The sequence below is a fragment of the Podarcis erhardii genome (genome assembly GCF_964252035.2).
Source record: "Podarcis erhardii genome assembly, chromosome: 2".
Lineage (NCBI taxonomy): Eukaryota > Metazoa > Chordata > Lepidosauria > Squamata > Lacertidae > Podarcis > Podarcis erhardii.
This window is the reverse complement of record NC_138498.1, coordinates 93,051,746-93,078,218: the sequence shown is the minus strand read 5'-3', so window position 1 is coordinate 93,078,218 and position 26,473 is coordinate 93,051,746. Positions and strand designations below refer to the sequence as shown.

Genomic DNA, 26,473 nt, shown 5'->3' with positions numbered 1-26,473 from the left:
CAAAATTTCAATAAACCCATATTTCAAAGGATGGCTGTGTTTTGGCTGTCTTATTGTTTCAAAAAGTGTGAATCTTCAAATGCTGACTGAATTAGATTTGTCCCTCATCCCTAGTTAGGACTTAACCATAAGGAAATTATTGTGGATGGAATCCATAGCCCATTTGTTTTTGTTTTTTTTCCAATGACATACAACTTCAGCTTATGCATGCTTACTCAGAAGTAGGCACCACCTGAAAAAAGTTTTGATGGATGAGATTCATAAAGACCAGGCGGGCTTTCTCCTGGGAAGGCATTTATCTGATAATTTGAGGAATATAATCGACATTTTGGAAAAATTAGAAGTGAATATAAACACGAAAGTAGTTTTTATATTTGTGGACGTGGAGAAAGCCTTTGACAATATTTCCTGGAGTTTTATGAAAAAGAATTTACAGGGTATGGGGGTAGGGCAAGGGTTTGAAAATGGTATAGGCACAATTTATTCGGAGCAAAAAGCAAAATTAATTGTAAATAATGTGGTTACGGATGAATTTAAGATAGAAAAAGGGACACGACAGGGGTGCCCAATTTCCCCATTGCTTTTTATATCGGTCTTGGAGGTTTTGCTGAATATGATTAGAAAAGACCAGTTGGTTAAAGGGATACAGGTCGGAGCCAAACAGTATAAATTGAGAGCATTTGCAGATGACTTAGTTTTGACGTTACAGGAGCCAGAATCTAGTACGAAAAGGGTTTTAGACTTAATGAATTTGGTCAAGTAGCAGGATTTAAACTGAACAAGTCAAAAACTAAAGTTCTAGAGAAAAATTTAACATCAATGGAAAAAGAAAGGTTTCAGAATGAGACTGGTTTGATTGTGGTTAAGAAAGTGAAATATTTGGGGATTAAGATGACAGCGAAAAATGTGAAGTTACTTAAAGACAATTATGAAAAATGCTGGTCAGAAGTGAAAAGAGATTTAGAAATATGGTCAAATTTGAAGCTTTCCTTGTTGGGCCGAATTGCAGTTATAAAAATGAATGTATTGCCTAGAATGCTATTTTTGTTCCAAACATTGCATATTGTGGACAAGATGGACTGTTTCAAGAAGTGGCAGAAAGATATCTCTAGATTTGTCTGGCAGGGCAAAAAGCCCAGAATAAAATTTAAGATTTTAACTGATGTAAAGGAAAGGGGGGGTTTTGCCCTGCCGGACTTCAAACTTTACTACGAATCAGCAGCTTTTTGCTGGTTGAAAGACTGGCTGCTTCTTGAGAACACAGACATTTTGGATTTGGAAGGTTTTAATAATGCTTTCGGGTGGCATGCATATTTGTGGTATGACAAGGTTAAGGTTCATAAAGTATTTAAAAATCATATTGTCAGGAAAGCACTGTTTAATGTTTGGATAAGATACAAAGATTTACTGGAAAATAAAACCCCAAGGTGGTTGTCACCAATGGAAGCTAAAGCTTTCAAAAGACTTAATATGGAGTCCAAATGGCCAAAATACTGTGAGATTTTGGAACAAGAGGGAGACAAATGGAAATTGCAGAGCTTTGAGAAATTAAAGAGTAAAGTACGAGATTGGCTTCATTATTACCAGATAATGGAGGTTTATAAATTGGATAAAAAAATCGGATTCCAGGTGGAAAAATCGAAATTAGAAACAGAATTGTTAGAACCTAAAACTAAGAATTTGTCAAAGATGTATAACTTGCTGTTGAAATGGAATACTCAGGATGAAACGGTGAAGTCTGCTATGATTAAATGGGCACAAGATGTTGGACATAACATTATGTTTGCTGATTGGGAACAGTTATGGACCACCGGTTTGAAATTTACGGCATGTAATGCCTTAAGAGAGAATATTATGAAAATGATTTATAGGTGGTACATGACCCCAGTCAAGCTTGCAAAAACTTATCATTTGCCCGATAATAAATGTTGGAAATGTAAAGAAACTGAAGGTACATTCTTTTACCTTTGGTGGACGTGCCCAAGGATTAAGGCCTTCTGGGAAATGATTTATAATGAATTGAAAAAGGTACTTAAGTACACCTTCTTGAAAAAACCAGAGGCCTTTCTTCTGGGCATGGTTGGCCAAATGGTACTAAAGAAGGACAGAACTTTCTTTATGTACGCGACAACAGCAGCAAGAATTCTCATCGCAAAATATTGGAAAACACAAGATTTACCCACTCTGGAGGAATGTCAGATGAAGATGATCGAATACATGGGATTGGCGGAAATGACCGGCAGAATCCGAGACCAGGGGAAAGAGTCGGCGGAAGAAGATTGGAGGAAATTTAAAGACTATCTACAGAAATATTGCAAAATTAATGAATGCTAGAATGATGTTGGACAGAAATTAAATGGTTATCAGCTGTAATGTAAAGGTGGAATAATAAGTTAAAATAAGTTATATCAATGTTGCAACAAGGATTTTGCTGAATTAAGAATTTGAACTGGAATACAAAAGGGGGAGGTGAGAGGAGGTCCGGGATATAAGGTAATGGAAATAAGAATTGGGAATTATATTTGTTTTGTTTTGTCTTAAATGTGTATTTTTGCTTTTTTTTGTTAATTGTTTTTCTTTGTGTAGAAAATTGTAAAATCTTAATAAATATTTATAATAAAAAAAACAGAAGTAGGCACCACCGTGTACAGCATGGTCTACTCCCAGGGAAGTGCATTTGGCTCTCTTTCTTGTGCTACAATCCTATGTCCAGTTAGCCAGGAGCTAGCTCCACCCAACACAACACAATTATTTTTTTGGATAAAGATGTCATCATGGGAGTGGGCTACAAACCACTCCAACAGAGGTAAGGCTCCAATCCTCAACATCTTTTCATCTATAGGACTTATCAGCACATTTAAAAGTTTAGGATCAATGTGCCAGACATGTCTGTGCACCGTGACTTAGCTGGCTAGATTTGCCCAGCTTCCACTGGCACTTGCTAGCACAGCCAGGAATCTGAGAGGTGCGTTTCCAAGCATCAGATAACATGAATTCAGCAGGCCTGTCACTTAGAAGCATTTAGGACTGCCAACTCCCATACCGACCCCTGCTAGTCCAAAGATCAAACTAGGGAGTTGCAAGCAGATGGCACACTCCAAAAGAATGACAGTTGTGTAAAAGGGGGAGGGGACGACCCTCGGCACCCTTATTGGACGTAGCAACTCTTCCTTTGCAGTATAAATCACTCTTGAGATATGTACTCTGCTCTCTGGACTGTCAGCACATGTTCTTTCCACTGGATAAGAGTAGCTCTCATTGTCACCCTTCTCTATACATTTCAATCCTGCCTTGCCCATCAAGCATGGCGGCTTCTTCCAAAGATATCCCTCCCTCTCAATGCTTTCTCCATCGTATCAGCACATCCTTCACTTTGCTGTGACTTGGACCTTTATAGAACCACAGGGGAAGCGAGGAGAATAACATGCACCTCTTCAGATGCTTCACACACCTGAAACTTGATATATAAAGAGGTGCTGCTGGAAGCATTGGTTTACAGCATCTCTGGCAGCTAAGCTGTGTGAAGCAGGTCACTGGAGGCTATGGACCAGGGTTAGCTGGCTTTCTGTTTGTGAATTCATTTCACATGCGAAGAAACACAGCCACACGCTTGAAAGGCTGCACCTTCACGATTAAATGCTTCCTCCAACCATCTCGTCTGTGGGTTTTTCTTTTCTAAACCTGTTCAGCACCGAAGGTGTGTTGAAGTCATTGCCACTTGCATCGTGCCCAGTGAACGGGAAGCAGAAATGGATTTCCCGCACCTGCTGATCACCTGTTACAGGTAGGCTGGCCAGATGCTAAAGAGGATCAGGCTGCTGCACTTTTAATAGTAGTAGTGCTCCAGAGGAAATCTCAGCAGGAGTAGCTTGCAGGACCAGCTGCACCTGCTGAAATGCCCTCCTCTGCACAACTGTCAAGGATACAGGAGGCCTCTGCTTCCTACAAACAACTGCTTCCAGAGGCTTGACTTACCCATTTCCCATGCGGGTTATCCATGTCCCTTGTACATCCCGTGCTGCTGCCTTTAGCTCCTTGTTTTTAGGAGGCTACAGGGCAAAATAATTGGGCTAAACTTGAAAATGTAAAGAAAAAGAGGGTACTTTTCATCATATGTGGTGGCCATGTAAGACGATAAAAGACTTCTGGGAAATGATATATAATGAAATGGAAAAAAATGTTGAAAATAACTTCTCCTAAGAAACCAGAAGCTTTTCTTGTAGGTTTTATAGGACCAGAGATCCCAAAGGACCAGACGAAACTATTTATGTATGTGACCACGGCTGTGTGGACTCTCTTAGCCCAGAAATGGAAAGGTGGTACAACTCCGACCAAAGAAGAGTGGCAGACAAAATTGATGAACTATGCCGAGATGGCAGAACTTACAGGAAGATTTAGAAACCAGGAAGAAGAGGTCTTTAATAAAGAATGGGGAAAGTTTATAATTTATTTGAAAAGCTATTGTAAACAATTACATACATTGGTAGGATTGACAGAAAACTTGTAGTAAAAAATTGAACTATGGATTGACAAAGGATCTATAAAAATAGAATTATGATAGAGATGCAGAGGGGGAAATCATTACATTAAGAGGGAAGTCAGAAGGGATTATATGTTTATGTATTCAATTCATTTGTTTATGTAAAATAGAAAATGCAAAAATAAAATTTATATTTAAAAAATGAAAATATGTACTGTTTGTGGATTTAATTAAGCTCACACCCACTTACCTTTCTCCCCTCAGTTAGGTACATAGGAAGCTGGTCCATCTTACTCAGTATTGTCTATTCTGACTGACAGTCATAATCTTTCCAAGCCCTGCCTCAAATTGCCAGAGATTGAACCTGGCAACTTATGCAATACAAAGCAGATGTTCTGCCAACTGAGCTATGACCCTTCCCCCAAATTCAAGCACCCAGCAGCATGTTGGTCTAGATCAACTACGTCAGATAAATAATAATAATCCTGTTCCTCTTGCTTTCATTGAATCACAATGTTTGTTCCTGCTTCCTTTGTGGAATTTTTATTGCTGCTTAGTTTTATTGATATTGGGCCAGATTCAACAAAGGGCTCCCGCTAGCAGCAGTTTACGCAAGGACTTCCACTGGCACAATGGGGCTTTCCTCCTCTCCCCCTGCATCTCATAGACCCATCTCAAATTGGCTGGGGGGGGGGTTGGGGGACCCCCAGAACAGCACTCAGGGGGAGGAGAGAGGCAATTGTTCTATCAAGTCAGTTGCTTGCACTGACAACATTCCCCCCATTGTTTACTTGAAACCAACTTAATGATGCTTTCTGCTTTTTAATACTTAGTTCTAGGTCTGTTTTAGGTTGGTAAAAGGTAAGGTAAAAGGGACCCCTGACCATTAGGTCCAGTCGTGGCCGACTCTGGGGTTGCGGTGTTCTTCTCGCTTTGTTGGTCGAGGGAGCCGGAGTACAGCTTCTGGGTCATGTGGCCAGCATGACTAAGTTGCTTCTGGTGAACCAGAGCAGCGTTTACCTTCCCACTGGAGCAGTACCTATTTATCTACTTGCACTTTGACGTGCTTTCAGACTGCTAGGTTGGCAGGAGCAGGGACTGAGCAATGGGAGCTCACCCCGTCGCGGGGATTCGAACCGCCGACCTTCTGATCAGCAAGTCCTAGGCTCTGTGGTTTAACCCACAGCACCACCCGCATCCCTTTTTTAGGTTGATAGCTCAGGTAAATCTTTTTAGGATGTTTAGAACTTCTTTTTAAGTATAGGAAGCTCCCTGGGATTATTCTTTGAGGCTGAAAATAGAGCAAAAGCATTCTAAATAAATGAATGAAAATAATATCCAGCAATCTCACAAAGAGGGTAAGCCATATGTAGGATGTAACAATGTTCTCTCTGAAGGATTCACAATCTTAGCAAGGCTACATTCTATATGATTTATTTTTCCAATATGATTTGTGGGTGCAGACATGACCAGAGTACCATGGGATGAAATTAAGAGACAAACCCTTGACTCTGACCCATTTAGATTTTTGTAAAACCCACCACAACCTTACAAATTTATTGGACCTGCCTGTTCTGGGGAAAGAACATTGCTTTGACCTGTCCAAAGTCAGTACTGTAGAGGAATTGCCTTTGGTCCAAGTTTCACACAAGAAGATGGGAAGACACCTATACCAGGTCAAACGACTTGTCCATGTAACACAGCACTGTCTAGTCTGCAACAGTCCCATAAGCAGCATAATGTCTTGACAGAGGACATACCATACAACCAATTGGATTGAGGAATCTTTCTCGTCAATTAAGCTGGTCTCAAAAAACTTCTGAAAGCCTTCCCTTTCGTTCTGAGAAAGGGTACTTGTCTAGTTTTGAGGGGCATAGCTTGCAGGCAATGAACCTTGTTTTTATTGACTGTTCTTAATGGTATATTTGTTCATGATTTTGTATTCCTTTTAATATGCCTTGTTAATGAGGCTTTTATTTAAAAGCAAGTTATAAAACTAATAATAATAATAATAATAATAATAATAATAATAATAATAATATTTTGAGAGACCAGACTGCTGAGGTATTTCCTCACTCTCATCCTATGGCCATCAGCATCCACTCTGCTTTCTGATGTATTTTATGACATCAGTCTCTGTTGCCCTTTCCTCATGCCCCAATTGCCACAAGTCCTTCCATCCAGAGTTTCAATCTTTATTCCCCAGTCCTTGACCGACAAAAATGAAAAGAGAAAAGAGGGGAGAAAATTCCAAATTCTGCAAAACATACCCACTCAAGATTTTGCAACCACATTAAAGCATGTTATGCAAACATCCCTAATTTGCATATATAAAAACACACTGGGGTTTTGCAATTGCACTATGAGGAATTTTTGTGTAGAGTCCTGACCTCCTCCAACTTTTTGTCTGTGGATGCTAAGTAAAAGCCTGTGTCTTTCAGAACTGAGTAGCATCTGCATGGTGGTTCATGCAAGGCACTGAGATAAACATCAACATGCGCTTAAGAAAGACAACTTCTGTCACTCACACAGTGAATCTATATGGATGCCAAACCTGTTAATTGCAGCTCTGTTGGTCCTACAGTTGATGCGTATCTGTAAAAGACAACCCACCTACCCACATGTTCACAAATGTGATCACATTTTCCAGCCATTCCTGCTGCATGCTAACATGCTCCCTACCAGCTGCACATTTGGCCTCAGTGCGAAGGGGCTGCACATGTGTGCACATGCCTACATGTAGGGGTATGCAACTCTGAGTCTGGAAAAACACACAGAACTGAAACAGAAAGTGGGAAAGAAAATCATTCTCCTCATTCTCTCTTCCAGCTCTATGTACTTTCCAGGGGTTGGAAAGGTAACCTCTTGCCGCTTCATGATGAAGGGGCCAGAGAGCCGGGGCGAGGCTGTCTCCGATGCTCCTTAGGCAGCAGTCTCATTACACCCATTGGTGACCCCGGGGTAAGACTTCAGTTGTATTTTTCACATTTTGAGATTAATCCTCTCTCGCCATCCTCTCTTAATATCTCTTGGCCCATTTCTAGCATGGCATTTGCTGACCTTTGGCTGCAGCAGGTTGATTCCATTAAGGAGTCACGAAAACCTTTGACAAATCATCTGTGCTGAATTTCTATTATCTTATCTAGCAAGTGTACCTTCCATCTACTGACCAGATGTCACCTTGTTAAACACACTTTTGAAAAACATCCCAGCCTATGAAAGGCAAAATGATTTCCTCGTTGAAATTATACCCATTTGCAAGGTGTGGCTATACTTAACTTCCTTTTCTCAGAGCTATTAGATCCTCAGAGGAAACTGGCAGAAGAAACTCTGCTTCTACCTGAACTATGCGGCTGTTTTTTGTTTTCATAGGACCCCCCCCCCCCATATACGGTAATTCAGGCTTGCTGGCTCTCCTACTTTGAACATCATTCTCCTGATTTTTAAGCTGGCCTACCTCCTGACAGCTTTGTAGCCTGCTTGGCCTTGATTTTATTTCTCCTAATGATGTGCTGCAAAATGGTTATTATGTTAAGCATTTGTTTCTTAAGCAATGTGACAGACAATCCCATCAATCTGAGCTTGCCACAGTATCAAAACAAATTGCATCGCAAGCTCCTCTGCATGCTAAAATAAGATATGTAAATGATCAACTGCTAGATCAAAGCGCAGTTCCTTGCCTGACCTCAGCTCCTATGCAGGTTACTTAATGAAGGCAAATTTTGCTGCAAGTGCAAAACGTAACCGTTTTTACCTTTCACCAACATGTTTAACCTTTACCAGCATGCTAAGGCAAACGTATCTAACTACACCTATTTTTGAGTGTTTCAGAGGTGGACCCAAGACTCAAGCGATACAAGCTGAGCTGAACACAAGAAATCTGGAAGCTGTGCTGTCAATCGACTACAGTGGTACCTCGGGTTAAGTACTTAATTCGTTCCAGAGGTCCGTTCTTAACCTGAAACTGTTCTTAACCTGAAGCACCACTTTAGCTAATGGGGCCTCCTGCTGCTGCCGCGCTGCCAGAACACAATTTCTGTTCTCATCCTGAAGCGAAGTTCTTAACCTGAAGCACTATTTCTGGGTTAGCGGAGTCTGTAACCTGAAGTGTATGTAACCCGAGGTACCACTGTATATGCACAAGAAATTGCTTCATTCTTAGGTCTTAGATATTTTTTTCTTGTTGCTATTTGTGGTTTCAATCCTATTTTATTGTACCCTGCCCTGGGTTCACTTTTGAGGTGAAGGACAGGCAGACACACACAGACATACACACCCTACGCATTTCCCTGGCTTTTCTTCCCCTGCCCCGAATGCCACATGAACTCAGTCAACCACTGACGTGGCAGCCCCATTGCAGGGCCAGAACATATTCATTCCCCATGCTGTGGTTTATTCACACCAGTAGCATCTCCTTCACTCTCATCGCTAACTCCTCCTTCACCCCATTGACTTAAATGGAAACAAAAGTCCCTTGGCAGGATGCTGCAACCTCTGGGGGTTTCCATTGAAGTCAATGGGGTGAAGGAGGGGCTAGTCTGCAGGGTATGTGTAGCAGTGGACTTCCCTCGTGCATCTGGCGAAGTGGCTTTTGAATACAGGCTAAAGGCAAAGAGTTGCAAAGGGACAGAGGAAAAGACTGTGGTGGCCTGATCTGGCAAAGTTTCACATGGGAATATGCCTTCTGTCAGATCAGAGGGTTTGTCATTTAACCCGGTAGTGTATACGCAAGACTGGCAATGTTTCTCCAGGGTCTCAGCTGAAGGTCTTTCCCATTATCCTCTACTACAGAGCTGAGGGCCCTTGGGCCCTTCAGGCCTCTCTGTCTGCCCTCAGTGCTCTTCCCAGGCTGCACGTGTGTCGCTCCAGGTGTTTTTGCCTTGATGAAATGAACTCTGCCTCTTGCTTGTCTGAGCATAACGTAGAGAGAAACGTGTGAGTCTCTGTGGAAAGTAATTTACTGCATAAAGGTAGCATTTACTTTTTTTTTAAAAAAAAATAATTTTTATTAATTTTACAACATAAACAAAAAACAAACAAACATAACACGACTTCCCCAAACCTCCCCTTCACTGCATCCTTATTTTAAATTTTTTTTAGCAATCCTTCATCCCTTTTTATATTTAATTCTCTTTAAAGCTTTTTAAAGGTAGCATTTACATGCATTGCTCTGTCCACTTTTGCTGCTGGCCATTGTCACGTGGCCCTCAGCAGGTCACTCAGAAAGGAATTTGGCCCTCAGGATGGAAGGTTTCTCCACCCCTGTGTTACACGTTATGAAACCCTCAGCTACTAGATTAAAGCTAAATGCAAACTTTTTATTCTTATTACAGGAGCCAAACAAACTAAGAACAGATGTAGCATGGCCTGCCTCTGTTCCTGCTGGACAGCTGCCATAATCTCAGCCTCGGGGAGCCAGCCTCATTCAGTGAGAGGAAAAGGTTTCTGCTGCAGCAGACCCAGGGTCCTCCTGCCTCAGGTGTTTGCTTGGCTTGCTGCTTGTGGGAATGTTTGAGCCAAAGCATGCCAAGGGAGAAGGACTACTCCTGCTGCAGTTTACAGGTGTCCTTGCCTCCACCCAGGGTTACTCCCTCCAGTATGAATAAGTTAAACGTGCATCCAAGTCAGGTGCAGCCAGCTTGATCTGCCTTCAATGCAGCTGCTTGCACACCAGACTTTTAAAGCACCTGGCTTCCCCTGAAGAATCCTGGGACCTGGAGTTTACCCTTACACACAGAGGGAACGCTGCAGTTCCCAGCACTCTTAACAAACTACAGTTCCCAGGATTCTTGGGGATGGGAGTCATGCACTTTAAATGTATGTTTGCATGTTACATCTCTGAACCTGCATCATAAAACTGGTAATAAATGGCTACTTCTCTCTCTCTCTCTCACACACACACACACAAATTTGTGCAAGCAGCCCACTGAGACAGGTATTTATTTATTATTTATTATTTATTAAATTTTTACACTGCCCCTCATCTGCAGATGTTGGGGCGGGTCACAACATAAAAACAAAATGGAGGGGGGCGTGAGCCCTGCCACTGCTATCCCATGGCATCTGCTGCCTGGGGCAACTGACTCACTTTGGCTAATGGCATGGCCGGCCAGCCCCACCCACAGCTCCTACCAGTTTCAGCTTGCCTGTGGGGACGCAGAAGCAGGGTGACTCAGACCAGGTCTGCAGTAAGGAGAGGGCAGTTAACTTGTTTGTGCCCACCACATTCTAAGAAACAAGAGCCACACACTTAACCTAACAAGGACTTTGGCCCTCAAACTTCTTCATTCTCACGGCAAGCCTGAGAGGTAAATCATTACGAGCTTTATTTTCCTCTTTAAAGGGGAAATTGCGAGATGAAGCAATGCAGCTCAGCTTCTATGCATGTTGACTCAGAAGTAAGTTCCACGAAGTTAAAGGGGACTTTTTCAACAGCAAAGGTGTACAGGGTTATGGATTTCTTTCATCTGACTTGATAGCGGCCCTAAGTGACCAGTCAGGGTCCAAGCTATGCTGCCCCTTGAAGCATTCATTTCATTTAATGGCATCTATAACAGTAAGCTTGTGGAGGGTTTGGTTTGGGGGATTCTCAGGTCAATTCTGTACTGAATGATACTTGCTCTCAGGCAATAGACACTAGACAAGCAGAAGGAAGGACTTCACTTTCTGGAGCCATCTGCACCACCATCTCCTTTAGGATTATCAATAATGTAGCTGAATTTTCCTAAACCGAATTCAACCCTTATGTTTCTATAAAGGTGGGACTCCTCAGGGAGAAGGGCCTTTCCACAGCAGCACTATCTGCATGTTTCTTGAAGGCTTGAAAAAATTCACCAGGAACAAATGGATGTTTGTCTTAAATTTTGCACCTAAAGCACACTGTAGGACCTCTTAACACATTGTTGCTTCTGCCTTTCTTCAAATAGCCCATCAAGAAAAAGTACAAGCTAGTCCTGTATCATTTATACACTGCTACCTCGGGTAACATACGCTTCAGGTTACAGACTCCGCTAACCCAGAAATAGTACCTCGGGTTAAGAACTTTGCTTCAGGATGAGAACAGAAATCGTGCTCCAGCGACACGGCGGCAGCAGGAGGCCCCATTAGCTAAAGTGGTGCTTCAGGTTAAGAATAGTTTCAGGTTAAGAACGGAGCTCTGGAACTAATTAAGTTCTTAACCAGAGGTAGCACTGTATTGGGCGAAGTGGTTGAGGCACATGTCAAAAAATGGTATCTCAAATGAGAGGGGACTTTGCTGTTGCTCACGGTTATAAATGCTATTAAACAGAATTAGGGAGGTGCAAGCAGCTCGCCATTTGGCCACTTAGTACCAAATTAGATGGGATGAAGGAGATCCATAATAGGCTTTCTTATCTCTTTACTGTAAAATGCAGCCATAGGGTGCACAAATTCAGGCCTGGCCTGTGCTGCTTGGTTACAATGATTTAGCCCTTCCCTTTTATGCTATTTAACCTGATGGAAATACCCCCCCCCCACTGCAACTACAATTCGCTCTGTTAGGGAAAATATTTAGTGTATCTTTAAGTACCTGTAACCTGGGCGGATCAGAGACTTTGTGTTCCTGAAGATCACACCGGCTCAAGAAAAAACCTCATTATTAAGATTTGAGTCACGGCACAACCCTGGAAAATGTTCCTAATGCCAAGACTCAATCCTGGGATCTATATGAAGCAACGTCAAACATGGGCAGAGCCCAGCCTGCCCACCAGTGGCACCACACACAAACACATGTATTTGGGGTCAATGGGGAAAGCATAGCTGCCAAGCAGATGTGAGCCTTGGACCTTTCTTAGAACTAAAATGCATACATTCTCTCTGTGTGTGTCTGAAGCAGGGCCCATTGCACTGCACAGCCCGGCTATGCCTTATTTTGTGTAAGTTTCACCTTGCAGCGCTAAATGGAGCCAAGGCAGGAAAGAGCAGGGTTGGGCTTCCCAACTTGCGCCAGGTCTCTCCAGGGCGCAGCCCTAAAATAGGCTTTTCGTACCGGGGGAAGGTCCCGATCAAGGATGTTTTTGAGCATGTGCTTAGTGCCTTGTGGATCGGCGCTCAGCCACCCCACTAGGGAACATCTGATCCCTTGCACCTCTCCTCCGCCACCTCCTCCTCGCCCCATTGCAGTCCTATTGCAGTCCCATTGCAGTCCAATAACGACCTATTGCAGTCGTTAAGAGTCGTCAACAGGCTCATCGCAGCTATCTGCCAATCACCCATTCCCACCACCCTTCTGAGTAATACCCCTAACCCCTCCCCACCTTCTCACTATATAGAAAGGTCCGGTGACTTCTGTTTCAGTGTATCTGAAGAAGTGTGCATGCACACGAAAGCTCATACCTAGAACTAACTCAGTTGGTCTTTAAGGTGCTACTGGAAGGAATTTTTTTATTTTGTTTCGCCCCATCATGTGTGCGGGGATAGCCTGGCTTCCCTCACCCGCCTCCTTCTCCTCTCTGCGCGCGCGCGCGCACCCAAGCCGCCAGCAGGAGAGGAGCCAGGCCGGGTGGGGAGAGAGCGAGAGCGAGAGCGAGAGAGAGGGATCACCCTATCACGTTTTGGCGGCGGCGGCGGCGGCTTCGCCTGCTTGTGTGGCCGGGAGCGGCGAGGGCGGGGGCCCGGGGAGAGGCTGAAGCGTTGTCCAACACGTGAGGCTCATGTGATGGAGGGGAAGGCAGGTCTGTCCCTCCCTCCGGTAGCAGCCAGACGTGCCCGGAGTCACAGGGTAGAACACGTAGCTCCAGTCCACCCACTCGCTCACATTTAACCCAGCCTGCAGCCTTCCAATTACTCCTCAGCTCGCCCGCTCCCGCGCGACCCGGTGCAGACGCCCAGCGCTGCCAAGTGGAAGGAGGACATGAGCAACTAAGAGCAGCAGCAGCAGCCGACGCCGCTAGCTGATCTCCTGCGCTCTTCCGGCGCCGCTTCTTTTGTGGGTGCCAGGCGCGCACCGTTTGCCGGAGGTGGCGCGTCCCGGCTCAGTCACTGGATCCGCGTTGACACGAAGCAGTGCGCCTGCCAGCCAGCCAGCTAACTAGCTTGCCAGCCTCCACCTTACTTCCAGGACAGAACTTGGGTTGTGGGGGAAAAAAGAAATCAAGCCGGTTTAAATGGAAAGGATCCCCAGCGCTCAGCCTCCTCCTCCACCACCACCTTGCCTGGGCAAGCTGGCAGCTCTGGAGGGCAGCGAAATGTCAGGGTAAGTGCCGCTACGGAAGGATATCCCGGGCAGATTTGTTGATAAATGGTTCAAGGCTGCCATCTCAAACGCGCAGACCCGGGATTTTAAGTCCCACGGAAGGCAACGCGGTTTGCTGGCGAGCAGACGTGCCAGGGCTTGCGCTGCGATTCGCTTTCCGAGCCCATTCGGCCGGTCTGGGTCCGCATTAGCAGCCTCCGAATTCCGCCCCACATGGGCACCTACGGGCTTCAGTAGGTTCTGGGGCTGCGTGTGGAGGGGGAGATGGTTGTCCCCTTGGTTATGAGTGATATAACGTTTTTATTGTCCTCTGCAGGTTGGATTTCGCTCATATTTATCAAGTTTACAAGCCCAGAAGAGGGTTAAAAAGGGGTGACGACAGCAAGGTAAATACAAGCATTTTTCTTCCCTTTTCCTTTTTTGTTTGTTGGCATCTTTGGTTTATGCCCACTTTTGAGATGGTTTAATGCACAGTTTGGGTTCGAATATAAGGAAGTTGTCCTGTGAAATATATATGAAGGAGCTTGGTGGGTTTCTTTTACAAAAAAACAACAACACCCCAGTGTGCACAAACGTGGTTTTTTTTTTTTCTGAAGAAATATACTTTTGAAGGGTGGGACGACACTGTTAAGAATATTTTTTTTTAAAGAAAAAACAGTTTTAGTAGATAAGATTTACTTCCTTGTCATAACCTAAAATAACCCATTAGTAGTTGTAGCTGTATAAAATACTTTTCTGGGCATGATCAAAATGCATAATTTTTCTGATATAAACTCTGTGGTACTTGGAGGATTTTGCTTCTGCCTTGAAGAAATGTTTCTTCTTCCTCCCCACCCCCCTTTATGGCTGCACAGCTTTATGTTTTAGAGCCCCTGAGAAAAGGTTGTCTCCATAGCGCTTAAGAATCACTTTTCATTCGGAGTGATGCAATTGTTTTTCTCCCCTTTTGACTTCCAGGAGACCTATAAGCTGCCCCACAGACTGATAGAGAAGAAAAGACGTGATAGGATTAATGAATGCATCGCCCAGCTGAAAGATCTCTTACCAGAACATCTCAAACTTACAGTAAGTGAAAATCTGGCCACTGCCCAGAATCATCTTCCTTTTGGGGAGCATGTTGGGTTTAATGGATCTTTGTGCAGGTAAAAGTGCCACCTAGAGGTTTTCTGGAGTGCTGCAGATTTAACTGGAGAGGGTTGCATTTCAGGGTTTGGATTGCCACTTCAAGTCTCCTGGTTTTGTTTCCAATGAGATCAGTTTCTCAAGAACTTGCATGCATGGACTGGACCAGATGACACATTGAAATAAACAGGGATTAGATAAAATATTTATTTTCTGGACCTTACTGGATAGCTTTTAATGTGGATTTGCTAGTGACCCCCTTCTGTATCATTATGTTTTTGCTTTGGATCCCATGGTTTCAGATAGTTGAATTCCTTTTAGGCTAGCCTTCCCCAACCTGGTGCCCATCTAGAAGCTATTGCGCTCCATCTCCCATCACCCCTGACTATTGGTCATACTGGCTGGGGCTCGTGAGAGTTGGAATCCAGCAACATTTGGAGGGCATCAGTTTGGGGAAGGCTCGTTGAGACCACAGCTCCAAGCAACCCGTTCTGTGGTATTAAGGACTGCATTGTTATTTTTTTTTTAAAGTGACAGGCAGATTGTCTAAATTATTATTCAGGGTTGTTTGGGAAACCAGTGTTGCCTGCTTCAACTATTTGCTTTGCCCGATTTAGTCACAGCAAAAGAAAAACCTTATGTTGGAATTCCTCGTTTTACAACTGAGGTGCCAGCAGGGCAGATACATAAAACGTGTGTTTATTATGCAGACAGTTTTTTTTTTGGTGGGGGGACACAAAATGGCCATAGCCTTTTTAAAAGATAATACTTTTTAGCTTATATAATACATAGCTGTCAGTCAGAATAAAAATGAGTGTCACATCATACTTAGACCCATTCACATCCTTATCAAGCTCTCCACCCTAAACTGCCCAATCAGTTATCGGTCTTGTGTTTAGGCTCCTTTTTCCCCCTTTCCAGCCATCCTCTAATGAACCATTTTTCTCCCTTCCCAGACATTAGGACACTTGGAAAAGGCGGTGGTTCTTGAACTTACCTTGAAGCACGTGAAAGCACTAACCAGTCTCATTGAACAACAGCAGCAGCAGATCATTGCCCTCCAAAAAGGTCTACATGCTGGTGAGTATTCTGTGACTGTGCTGTTGTTACCCAGACCAGGAAAGCTCCTGGATATTGTGATGACTCTATTCCTCACACTTTTTATACTCTTGCTAATGTCTTCCAAATCCTCTTCAGCTAATCGTGCATGCATCAGAGCAGTCCTGTGGATTTCAGTGGAACTGCTCCGGGGGAAGAGGGCTCTAATTCTTCCTTGTGCTATCAAAAGTATATAAAACTTGTCCCTGTCCTTTGCTCTTTTCATTCAAAACTAGCTCTTTATTTGAAATTCGATCAGGTTGTTGTTGTTTTTTAAAGTTCCCTTGCCAACTGCTGTATCACCTTCATGTCAGGAGGTGGATTTAGGGCAGGGTCAGTTTTTCCCAAAATGGTGTTGCAGCAACCTAGAAGCCTGGAATAGCTTCTGCACCTCTGAGTGATCCCTCCCCCACTTCATTCAGAGCCCTCTTCTCCTGCATAATGTCATTCTGTGCCTTCTGCTGTCCTTTAACTTCCCCCTACCGAAGTCTTTGCTGCTTCTTCAATAAGCCCTGTCTCCTCCTCCTTTACACCCCATTTCTATATAGCTTAAAACAGGCATAGGCAAACTCAGCCCCCCCAGATGTTTCAGGACTACAACTCCCATCATCCCTAGCTAACAGGTTTTGTAGTCCCAAAACATCTGGAGGGCTGAGTTTGCCTATGCCTGGCTTACAATGTAAAAGCCACACCTCCCTCTGCAAAGTCACAAGGTAGCCCTCTGTGGTTGTTGCATCCAGAGTTGCTTACCATGCAAATTACCACTGATATGTGGACAGTTTCTATGCCAGGGATATGTTGCCTGTGGCCTTCCAGATGTTGGAGGATTTCAGCTTCCATCATTCCTGGCCATGGTGATAAGACCCCATACAAGGTTTGGGTGATAAGACCCCAAACAAGGTCTTGTAGGGCCACAGGCTCCAAATCTTGGCTCTGTGCCATTGTGAGCTACCACCAGGAATGGCCAAGCAAGGACCAAACATGTCACTGTGTGTTGGGGGCAGGTCTATGCAGCAAACTGCTCTTGACATTGCAGCTGTAGTGCAGAACGCTACTTGTTTGCAGTTTAGTTGACCTGCCTTTGCTGAAGTCTCTAGTAGCTTGGGCACTTCAGGAGCTGTAACATACACTGAAGCTGACCGAAACCTCAAGCGGTTTATTTTCATTCCACGGTTCACCCAACACACTGGAGTCTTGCATGATAAGAACTCGTTTGCTTCCTGTTATGTTTGTTTGCTGTGCTTCAAAGGCTCCTGTTAGACCAACAGAGACATTCCAACGCAGTGGAAGTCTTCCTATCTACTTGAGAGAAGCCTGAATTTCACCCTTGCAGGTTCAAACAGCTACTCAGCTGAAATAAGGTGTCTTTCTCCAGTACTGATCCCAAAATAGGTGGCTTTACAAAGTCTCAGGTTACTACCCGTTCCATGCTGGCCAGAGGGAGTTAGCGGTGCTGAACAGAAGTGCATCTTGCTTTTGAGTAAACATGCATGAACTTGTTCTGTATGGTTATAATAATGACTGGTTTACCTTTTCGTTTAACTTTTCTGATATATTCAGTTTTTTTTAATCTTTTCCGCTTCTGCTGGTGTTTCCTCAGATGAGCTGCCCCCAAGGAGCCTTGACTCCAGCCAGGAGGTGTTTCGGTCCGGTTTCCAAATGTGTGCCAAAGAAGTGCTGCAGTACGTGGCCAAACACGAGAACAGCAAGGAGCTGAAATCCTCCCAGCTCATCGGCCACCTGCACAGAATGGCCTCCGAGGTTCTTCAGGGTGGAGCCGGCAGAAAGCCTGGTGATGTTGCCCCTAAACTTACGGAACTGAAGGAGAAGTCTGGCGCTCTGACCAAAGCTGCCGAGGCTCATGGGAAAAACTGTGTGCCTGTGATTCAGAGGACTTTCGCCCACTCTAGCGGAGAGCAGAGCGGCAGCGACACAGACACAGACAGTGGATATGGGGGAGAGCTGGAGAAAAGCGACTCCAAATCCGACCAGCAATATTTTAAAAAGGACGCTGAACTCAAATATGCTGTCCAGGAGAGAATCAGCTCTATCAAACAAGAGACTGAGGACCCGCCAGCCAAAAGAACCAGGATGGAAATGTTGGAGGACGAAGATCATTTTGGCAGCGATGTGCTCGGCTCTCCAAGCAGTTTCTTGGGCCCTCACCAGCCTCCTCTGTGCCTGCCTTTCTATTTGATTCCACCCTCAGCGACAGCCTACCTGCCTATGCTGGAGAAGTGCTGGTACCCGGCCTCTATGCCTCTCTTGTACCCAGGCCTCCCAGCCTCCACTGCAGCACTTTCGGGGTTAATGAACCCAGATAAGATTTCTTCTCCTTTACTAATGCCTCAGCAACTCCCTTCTCCAGGACCATCCCACTCCCCCATGGACTCTACTGCTCTGCTTCAAGCTTTGAAGCAGATGTCTCCTTTGAATTTGGAAACCAAAGACTAAACTTGGAGTGACTTTCCCTTGAGATTTTTCTCTCCCCCCCCCCTTTGCTGGATGAGTTTGTGATTATTTCAGGGTTCCCGGCTCTCTCTCTCACACACACCCTAAACTCGCTGAACTGAGAAGCACTGAGGGGAGTGGAGAGATCGTTGATCATTTATATGTAGAGAAGCTGAGTCATCCCTTGCTTTGACTGCCCAGAGAATTTAGGAAAGACCTCAGAGATGAACCCAAATTAGTTATGGGAAGGAGAGGGTTCTTGCTGCTTCTCCTCGCCCCTTAAATGTGTTGATGGGTTTTTGTTTGTTTGTTTTCCTTTCTGCCATCTGCAAAGAAAGACCTGAATTGGTTGGCTAGGATTATGTTTCAAAGCTGTGAATGAAACCTAAAAAAATTAGGTGGATTTAGACTCTTGTGAATATTACAAAAAAAGTGGTACTTCTCATGAGGACTTTGCTTAGTAAAAGAGCTGGATTCAAACAGAGAGGCTTCCCCTCTTCCTGCTGCTGCCAATATTCAAAACCTTTTAACTTAACACTCACAAACACACATTACATATATAGCAATTCAAGCATTGGGATCAGCCCTGCTTTTAGTAGTCACTGGCTGGCAGAGCACAGCAAGCAATTCAGGGAGATTTTGAGACTGGATTCTCATCACATTTCTCCTGAATTGCATACATCATTTTCCTTTTAGATTCTGCCTGGAAATTTTGTCCAGCTTGAGCTTTTGGATAGGGATGGTGACGAGAAAAGAGCATTGCTTCTCATAACTGCTAGATAAGAATGTCTAGGACTTGTCCACAAGAAGTGGACAGACAAACCATGCTGTGGCACAGTTCAGCTCTGGCAAACAAAAAATAAAACCAGATCAGACTGGTACTTTTACAAGGGAGCTGCCTGCCACTAGCTGTTTTACTATGGATCCTATTCTGTTGCAAGGATGTCAGCAGCGTAATATTCTCTGAAGTCCATTCTCAGTCCCCCCCCCCCGTCCTTGAAGCCGACAAGATGTGGCTGTTATGTAAGGGAGTTTCATGCCCATAGCAGGGTTTGTAACTTTCTTCTTCCAGGTACCAAGGTAAACAGAATATGGAATGTTACAGTTTCTAAGATGAAGGCCTTACTCAGATAGCCCTTGCCGTCTGTGGTAGCAGAACTGGCAATGCTAAGCACTTCCCTGAAACCCATAAGGTTTTTTGTTTCTTCATCCTGTTCCCCCACCCCCTGAGCAATACCTAATTCACTGGGTGTGGAATATATGGCACTTTTGCACTAAAGCAAGAGGAAGGCTTGTGATCCTGGTCTAGGCTGGGCAGGTACAGGTGGAAAGGATCCAAAAGTGAAAATAACACACCCAACCGAATAAATCTCCCCCCCTGCCCCCACTAGTTTGTATTAGAGCACATTTTAAATCGAAGAAACAGACAATGATAGTTGGAAGGATTCCCCTCCAGCATCTGCTGCCTGAAGCTACTCTCTTACGTTGCATCCTCCTAAGGCTGGACCTTGATGGTAGTTTAAGAACTGCAGGAAGTGGATGAGCAATGCTCTCTGAAAAAGAAAAGCAGGTCTCTTGCCCAGGTGGCAATGTCAGTGTTGGCCATGAGTGCTCTTGATGGAGACCACCAGATGTGCTGTTTTGGTGTCCTAACCCTAGTTCTACAGCCTCTGCCCCGCTCCCCTGGAACTGATTGTGTCTGGCATGGGCTGTGAAGTTTGCACAACTGAATTGCCATATTCACTGCTGGAGTGCCACAGTGGAAGATGTTCCCTTTTCCCCCCGGGACGCTTTCCTGTGCTCATAGTTGTGTGCTGCCACACCAAACCAAATAGTGTGAGAAACCATCATCTAGATGGAGCAGATTCTGCACTGGTGAATACTCCCATTTGATTTCGGCTACTTAAAACAGTAATAATAATTCATGTCATATGGTGGTGTCATCTGAGTAGTTCTGAGACATTCATAGAGCTCTGTGGTCCTACGAATTCTCCTTACACTATTGCACCAACTGCTAGAATGCACTATGCTGAATTGCAGATCGTATTTGACCATTTATTTTATTGTCTTGTTTTCAAAAAAAGTTTTTTTTGTACACAGTTGTTGCCTTTATTTGTAAAATCTGTTATAAATATAAATGTGTACATATAAATATATATTATATGGATATGTAAAAAAAATGTTTCAGAAGTCTATTATTTGTAAAACTACTTGAGTACAAAGAAAGTGGGAAATATGAATGTATTCCTGTTTTTCTTTTTATTGAGGAGAATGATCTATTCATCCTCTAGGGAGAGGTAGAGTGTTTATATTTTTGGAACCTTCCTGAACGTGGGGATATTGTAAATATTTTTATCAGAGTAAATGTTACGTAGTTGTTTTAAAAAAATACTAAATAAAATTCTTTTTCCTGTGGAACATGAGCACTGCTTCTCTTTGTGTTTGAGGAATCCTTTGGTTGTTATAATAAAATACTGTCTGTGCCATCAACTGTATCCAGGTATGTATGTTATGCAATAGGGGTGGGGAACCTGCCCCCCCCCCCGGTGCTGTTGGACTACAACTTCCATCATGCTTGGCCATTGGATACACTGGCAGGGGATGATGGGAGCTGGAGTCCTGGAGGGCCACAGGTTCCCTATCCCTGTTGTACAGAAGCAGGCAACATGATCATGAATCCAAATTAAGGTTGGAATTTTGGGTGGAAGTTGACTTAGCACTATCTAGTTCATTGGGACAAGAGGCCTGCTGAGACAGCAACTGCAAAGATGAGACATTAGGGTCTAAATGGTGGCACAGGGGAAATTGGGGCCAGCCCTACCATTGGACAGAATGGGAGAACCACTTCAGGCAGCTGATTTGGGGTATCACAAAAGGGCAGCAAATCATTAGTTATTCCAGTTGATTACAATTGTTACATTTCACTGAGAGTGGGATTTTCTGTCTCAGGTGTCAAAAATACGGTAACTTGATTTGAGTTGAGGGAGGGGATGCTGCTTGCTTCTCTACTTAAGTCACCAAAATGCCTTTCCCTGACTGAAATTGCTCGTCTTCTCATTGTGCTTGGCCTAAGACTCAACTAGCTGCTGCTATTGTACCACCGCAGCCCTCAAGTAAGGGAGGTTATGCAAGGCGGCCCTCTTGAACTTTATTCTATGGTTGGTTGGTTTTTTGCTAAACAAGACTTAGAGAAAGCATTACTACTGGAGAAGACAGAAGTAGCCTTCTCTCTCTTACCCAATGCCAAATACCACTGCTTGCCAACTCCTTTGTTTGAAGGCGACCTCTAAACTGAAGGGTTGTCTGGTCTGAATCTGGTTTAAAGAGAAAGGGCAATAAGAAGGGAGACCATCAAGGGCCTTGGAAGTTGCCCACCAACAGTTGTCTAGCACTTGGACCAAGTAGGCGCATATGCCACCCGACTGCAGTCTTCCCCACAATGGTGGAATGTGTTTCTATTTAAATTGTATTAATTCTTTCTAAATTTGCATCCACACATATAAATTAGCCTATGCAGACTCGATGCACACCTGTGTCCTCTTTTGGTGATACGTTTATCCCCCTTTTTTGGCAAGGTGCAAGCAGCTACTGTCATTGGCTACCCTCTTTTAAGTTCTCTCAGTACGGACACCATTCACTCAGATTATTTATTTAAGATATTTAGTGGGTAAGAAGGTTGTGGGAAATTAGCAAGTCTGAAATAATAATAATAATAATAATAATAATAATAATAATAATAATAATAATATCATCAAACTAACAATTTACAGAGCAAGCCACCAATTAAGCTCCACATGAAATTCGGCAGAGAGAAAGAGTTCTTATCTCTTCAGGCAGGGAGTTCCAGAGCCTGGGGAAATAGTGGTAAAGGCCCTGATCCTATCTGCTACCACTTTTGTCCAATGCAGTGATGTAATAGCAGCACCTGCTGACTCCACTATAATAGGTGCTTGGGCTAATTATATATACATAGAATCATAGAATCATAGAATCATAGAGTTGGAAGAGACCACAAGGGCCATCGAGTCCAACCCCCTGCCAAGCAGGAAACACCATCAGAGCACTCCTGACATATGGTTGTCAAGCCTCTGCTTAAAGACCTCCAAAGAAGGAGACTCCACCACACGCCTTGGCAGCAAATTCCACTGTCGAACAGCTCTTACTGTCAGGAAGTTCTTCCTAATGTTTAGGTGGAATCTTCTTTCTTGTAGTTTGGAACCATTGCTCCGTGTCCGCTTCTCTGGAGCAGCAGAAAACAACCTTTCTCCCTCCTCTATGTCACATCCTTTTATATATTTGAACATGGCTATCATATCACCCCTTAACCTCCTCTTCTCCAGGCTAAACATGCCCAGCTCCCTTAGCCGTTCTTCATAAGGCATCGTTTCCAGGCCTTTGACCATTTTGGTTGCCCTCCTCTGGACACGTTCCAATTTGTCCGTGTCCTTCTTGAACTGTGGTGCCCAGAACTGGACACAGTACTCCAGGTGAGGTCTGACCAGAGCAGAATACAGTGGCACTATTACTTCCCTTGATCTAGATGCTATACTCCTATTGATGCAGCCCATATATACAGAGAGAGAGAGAGATACACCCACAATTCCCTGACCATATAGTGCTTTAAGTCAATATGAGTACCTAGAATTGGTCCCAGAGGCAAAGATGCCCAGCAGGGATGGGGAACCTGTGGCCCTGACAGTGGTGGACTGCAGCTACTATATTCCCTGATCATTAGCCATGCTGGTAGGAGCTGGCAGGAGATTGAGTGCAACAACAGCTGGGGATCTACAGGTACCTGATTACTGGCTTAGGATGAGGGGGGTTCAGCCACCTTCCGTTCCCATTGCCAAGGGTCAGTTCATGACACTGCACCAGCCTAGGTTGGTGTCTTCACCCCTCCTTCTCCCACTCTCCCTGTCACATGGCTGTATCTATGGCGAATTCTACCTGCTCTCATTTCCAGTTGTCCAGCGAAATCAAAGAGTTGCGATCCCTTCTAACTTGCCTCTAATCAGACAGAGAGAGGATGGGAAAGATCATATGGAATAGCTCCAGACTTCGGCAACCTTTATGCCCAAATGGTAGAATTTTATAGTATAGCTTGAAAAAATGGTGATGTTTGCTGTTTATTTTGTCATTGATTATATTTATTGCCCTCCCTGCCGCCCTAAGTTCTACGCATCTACACTGTGCTTCCTTGGCGGCCAGTCGATCTTCAGAGGTGCATCCATTACTCACAGCTGGTACACTGCCACACCGAACACCCCGTGTCTTTTTCATGCAAGGCACCGTGAAAACTTCAGCATCACAACTCTAGTCCTTGCTGCTCCTTTGTAATTTATACCCTCATGTACTTGAAATAAATGAGAAATTTTATTTTATTTATTTATTTAAACGCACTGTTGGGCTTGGCCTGAAGTAGATGCCTGGCACGTGTTCCTGCTCAGGGGGTAGCCATGCCTATTACCCAGGTCACCATGAGTTTTGCTGCATGCTGCAACACGCTGTCTGGGTGTAGCTGGTGCACACCTCTTTAAGTGGAGGGATCTTGCTGGTTGCACCAGATTAATCTTGGCTCCAGGTCCCTGTGCTGTTTAATTCTTCCTGGAAAACACCAGGTCTGTCTGTTTGGCAATGTTCCTCTTAAAAGTTACAGTTTGAACAATAAACCCATTTCATAGGGTGATTTCCACCCCCGTTCTTGCTTTCCGCAAATACGTTGCTATTTTCTGTTAAATCGTTCTTGAAATCACACTCCAGAGATGCCCAGTTTGTCAGCACTGCCATTTGCTGATGTTGGCCACCGTCCAGAAGACAAGTTGTCATTCCTGGTGGTGTTTTTTGGCATGTTTCTTGAACAGCAACCCCCACAACCCTGTGCCACATCATCAGCTTGCCTACAATTCCAGGGGGAAGTAGTTTGTGACACAACACATGTGATGGTTGGGGTACGTGCATGTGTGAAGAAGCAGTCAAAAGTCATGCTGATCATGCATGCAGCATTGGGTGGGCCTAACATAGCTATCTGGGGGTGAGACTAACATTGTGCTTTCAGAGTTCTATAAATATCAAACTTTGCCGTTTCTAAAAACAACCCCCAAAACTTCAAAATTCGAAAATGCTTAGCTTCAAACCCATTTGAAATATTTCATGAAATTACACTTACAGTGGTACCTCGGGTTACATACGCTTCAGGTTACAGATGCTTCAGGTTACAGACTCCGCTAACCCAGAAATATTACCTCGGGTTAAGAACTTTGCTTCAAGATGAGAACAGAAATCGTGCTCCGGCAGCACGGCAGCAGCAGGAGGCCCCATTAGCTGAAGTGGTGCTTCAGGTTAAGAACAGTTTCAGGTTAAGAACGGACCTCCAGAACGAATTAAGTACTTAACCTGAGGTACCACTGTATCACACTTATCTGGAAATAAGCCTTCCTGAAAAGAACAAAACCAAGTATTCATAGAACTGCAATATTAGTCTTGTTTCTCTGTTGAGCTTGCTCTGTCCAGAGCTGTTTTCACTTAATGCTGTTATAATAAACTTGTGAGACTGCCTGTGGAATTGGGACCATAGTTGATGATGTTGTTGCTACTACAATCACTCGTTCATCAGGAGCAGAATCCTATGCCTATGCACCTGAACATACATCTCATTGCAGTCTTTGGGACTTCTGAATAATTGTGCTTATGAGTGAACTAACATGCAATGTAACCCAGTTCACATTTACCTGGGAGGAAGTCTCATCGATCAAGTTGGTAGAGTGGTGGTGGTGAACTTGTAGCCCGTCAGATGCTGTTGTACTGTCACTGGTCCCAGCCCAAATGGCCAATGGTAAAGTAGGGCTGCCATATATCCAGATATTACTGGGATTTCAATGGTGGAATTGATGTATGGGGGGAATTTCTGAAAGGTGGCACTTTGTCCTGGATCTTAGGCAGCTCAGTCAAATAACCATGGGCTCAACAATTTCAACTTGGGCGGTTTCCTATAAAAAGTTTTTTTAAAAAACCCTCAACATCTTTTGGTGCATCCTAGGAGTGGCAGTCCAGCAACATAGGTAAAGGTAAAGGGACCCCTGACCATTAGGTCCAGTCGTGGCCGACTCTGGGGTTGCGGCGCTCATCTCGCTTTATTGGCCAAGGGAACCGGCGTACAGCTTCTGGGTCATGTGGCCAGCGTGACTAAGCAGCTTCTGGCGAACCAGAGCAGTGCAAGGAAACGCTGTTTACCTTCCCACCGGAGCGGTACCTATTTATCTACTTGCACTTTGACGTGCTTTCGAACTGCTAGGTTGGCAGGAGCAGGGACCGAGCAATGGGAGCTCACCCCATCGCGGGGATTTGAACTGCCGACCTTCTGATCGGCAAGTCCAAGGCTCTACTGGGGGTCAAAAGTCCTGCCGTATAGGACTGCACTATTAATTAATTATACATGCAGGACAGGTGGCATGGTCAATCAGGCTTTGGGACATTCTTACACCAAAGCAGGGCACACTTAGGTCTACACCACTGCATTTCCATGAAGTATGGTGCTGTTGCTATACTGTTGACTTCCTCATTGAGTAAAACCTGAGCTGGCCTGCACAACAAATCCCCCAGCAAGCTGAAGCAAGCTGCAAACTAGCTCTGCTTTACGACAACTTAATCACCCCTTTGTGCCAACAACCAAGGAGGCAAATCGGTGGAAGGGTTTTCATTGTTCCAAACAGCTTCCTAAACGATGGAATTCTATTATGCAGTAGTGACTGAAAGAACAATCTGTGATAATTCATCATTGGGGGCGGGGAGGGCAGGCTCAGGAGGACGGACTAAAATATCAACAGGCACGTACCAACAATCCCGTGAACCAAATTAAAAGCGTTTGAGTAGGGAGGCAGGTCTAGATCAGTAGTCAATTAAATGTTTTTTTTAGTGTACAGCTGGACACAAAATGTGGAGCCGGAGAAAAAAAATGCTGTCGGAAAAATAGTGTGAGGGGAGATCAGGCACATTGAGCATATGTGTTTATCAAGTGCTTAAATATCAGGCAGTGTCAGGGGCAGCAGGTCTACAAATTATATAAGGGCAGGATGTGCTTGGCCACTGAAACCATATTAAAACACCTTCCT

General features: G+C 44.3%; 1 protein-coding gene across 1 annotated transcript; it reads left to right on the top strand.

Annotated features, from left to right (window-relative positions):
• Positions 1 to 13,192: 13,192 nt before the first annotated feature.
• On the top strand, positions 13,193 to 19,119 carry BHLHE40 (basic helix-loop-helix family member e40). The gene is made up of 5 exons (XM_081851151.1): positions 13,193 to 13,694; positions 14,011 to 14,080; positions 14,652 to 14,759; positions 15,773 to 15,896; positions 17,515 to 19,119. The coding sequence occupies exons 1-5, from the start codon at positions 13,606 to 13,608 to the stop codon at positions 18,366 to 18,368; spliced, it is 1,245 nt and encodes a 414-aa protein (XP_081707277.1). The 5' UTR covers positions 13,193 to 13,605; the 3' UTR covers positions 18,369 to 19,119.
• The last annotated feature ends 7,354 nt before the right edge of the window (positions 19,120 to 26,473 follow it).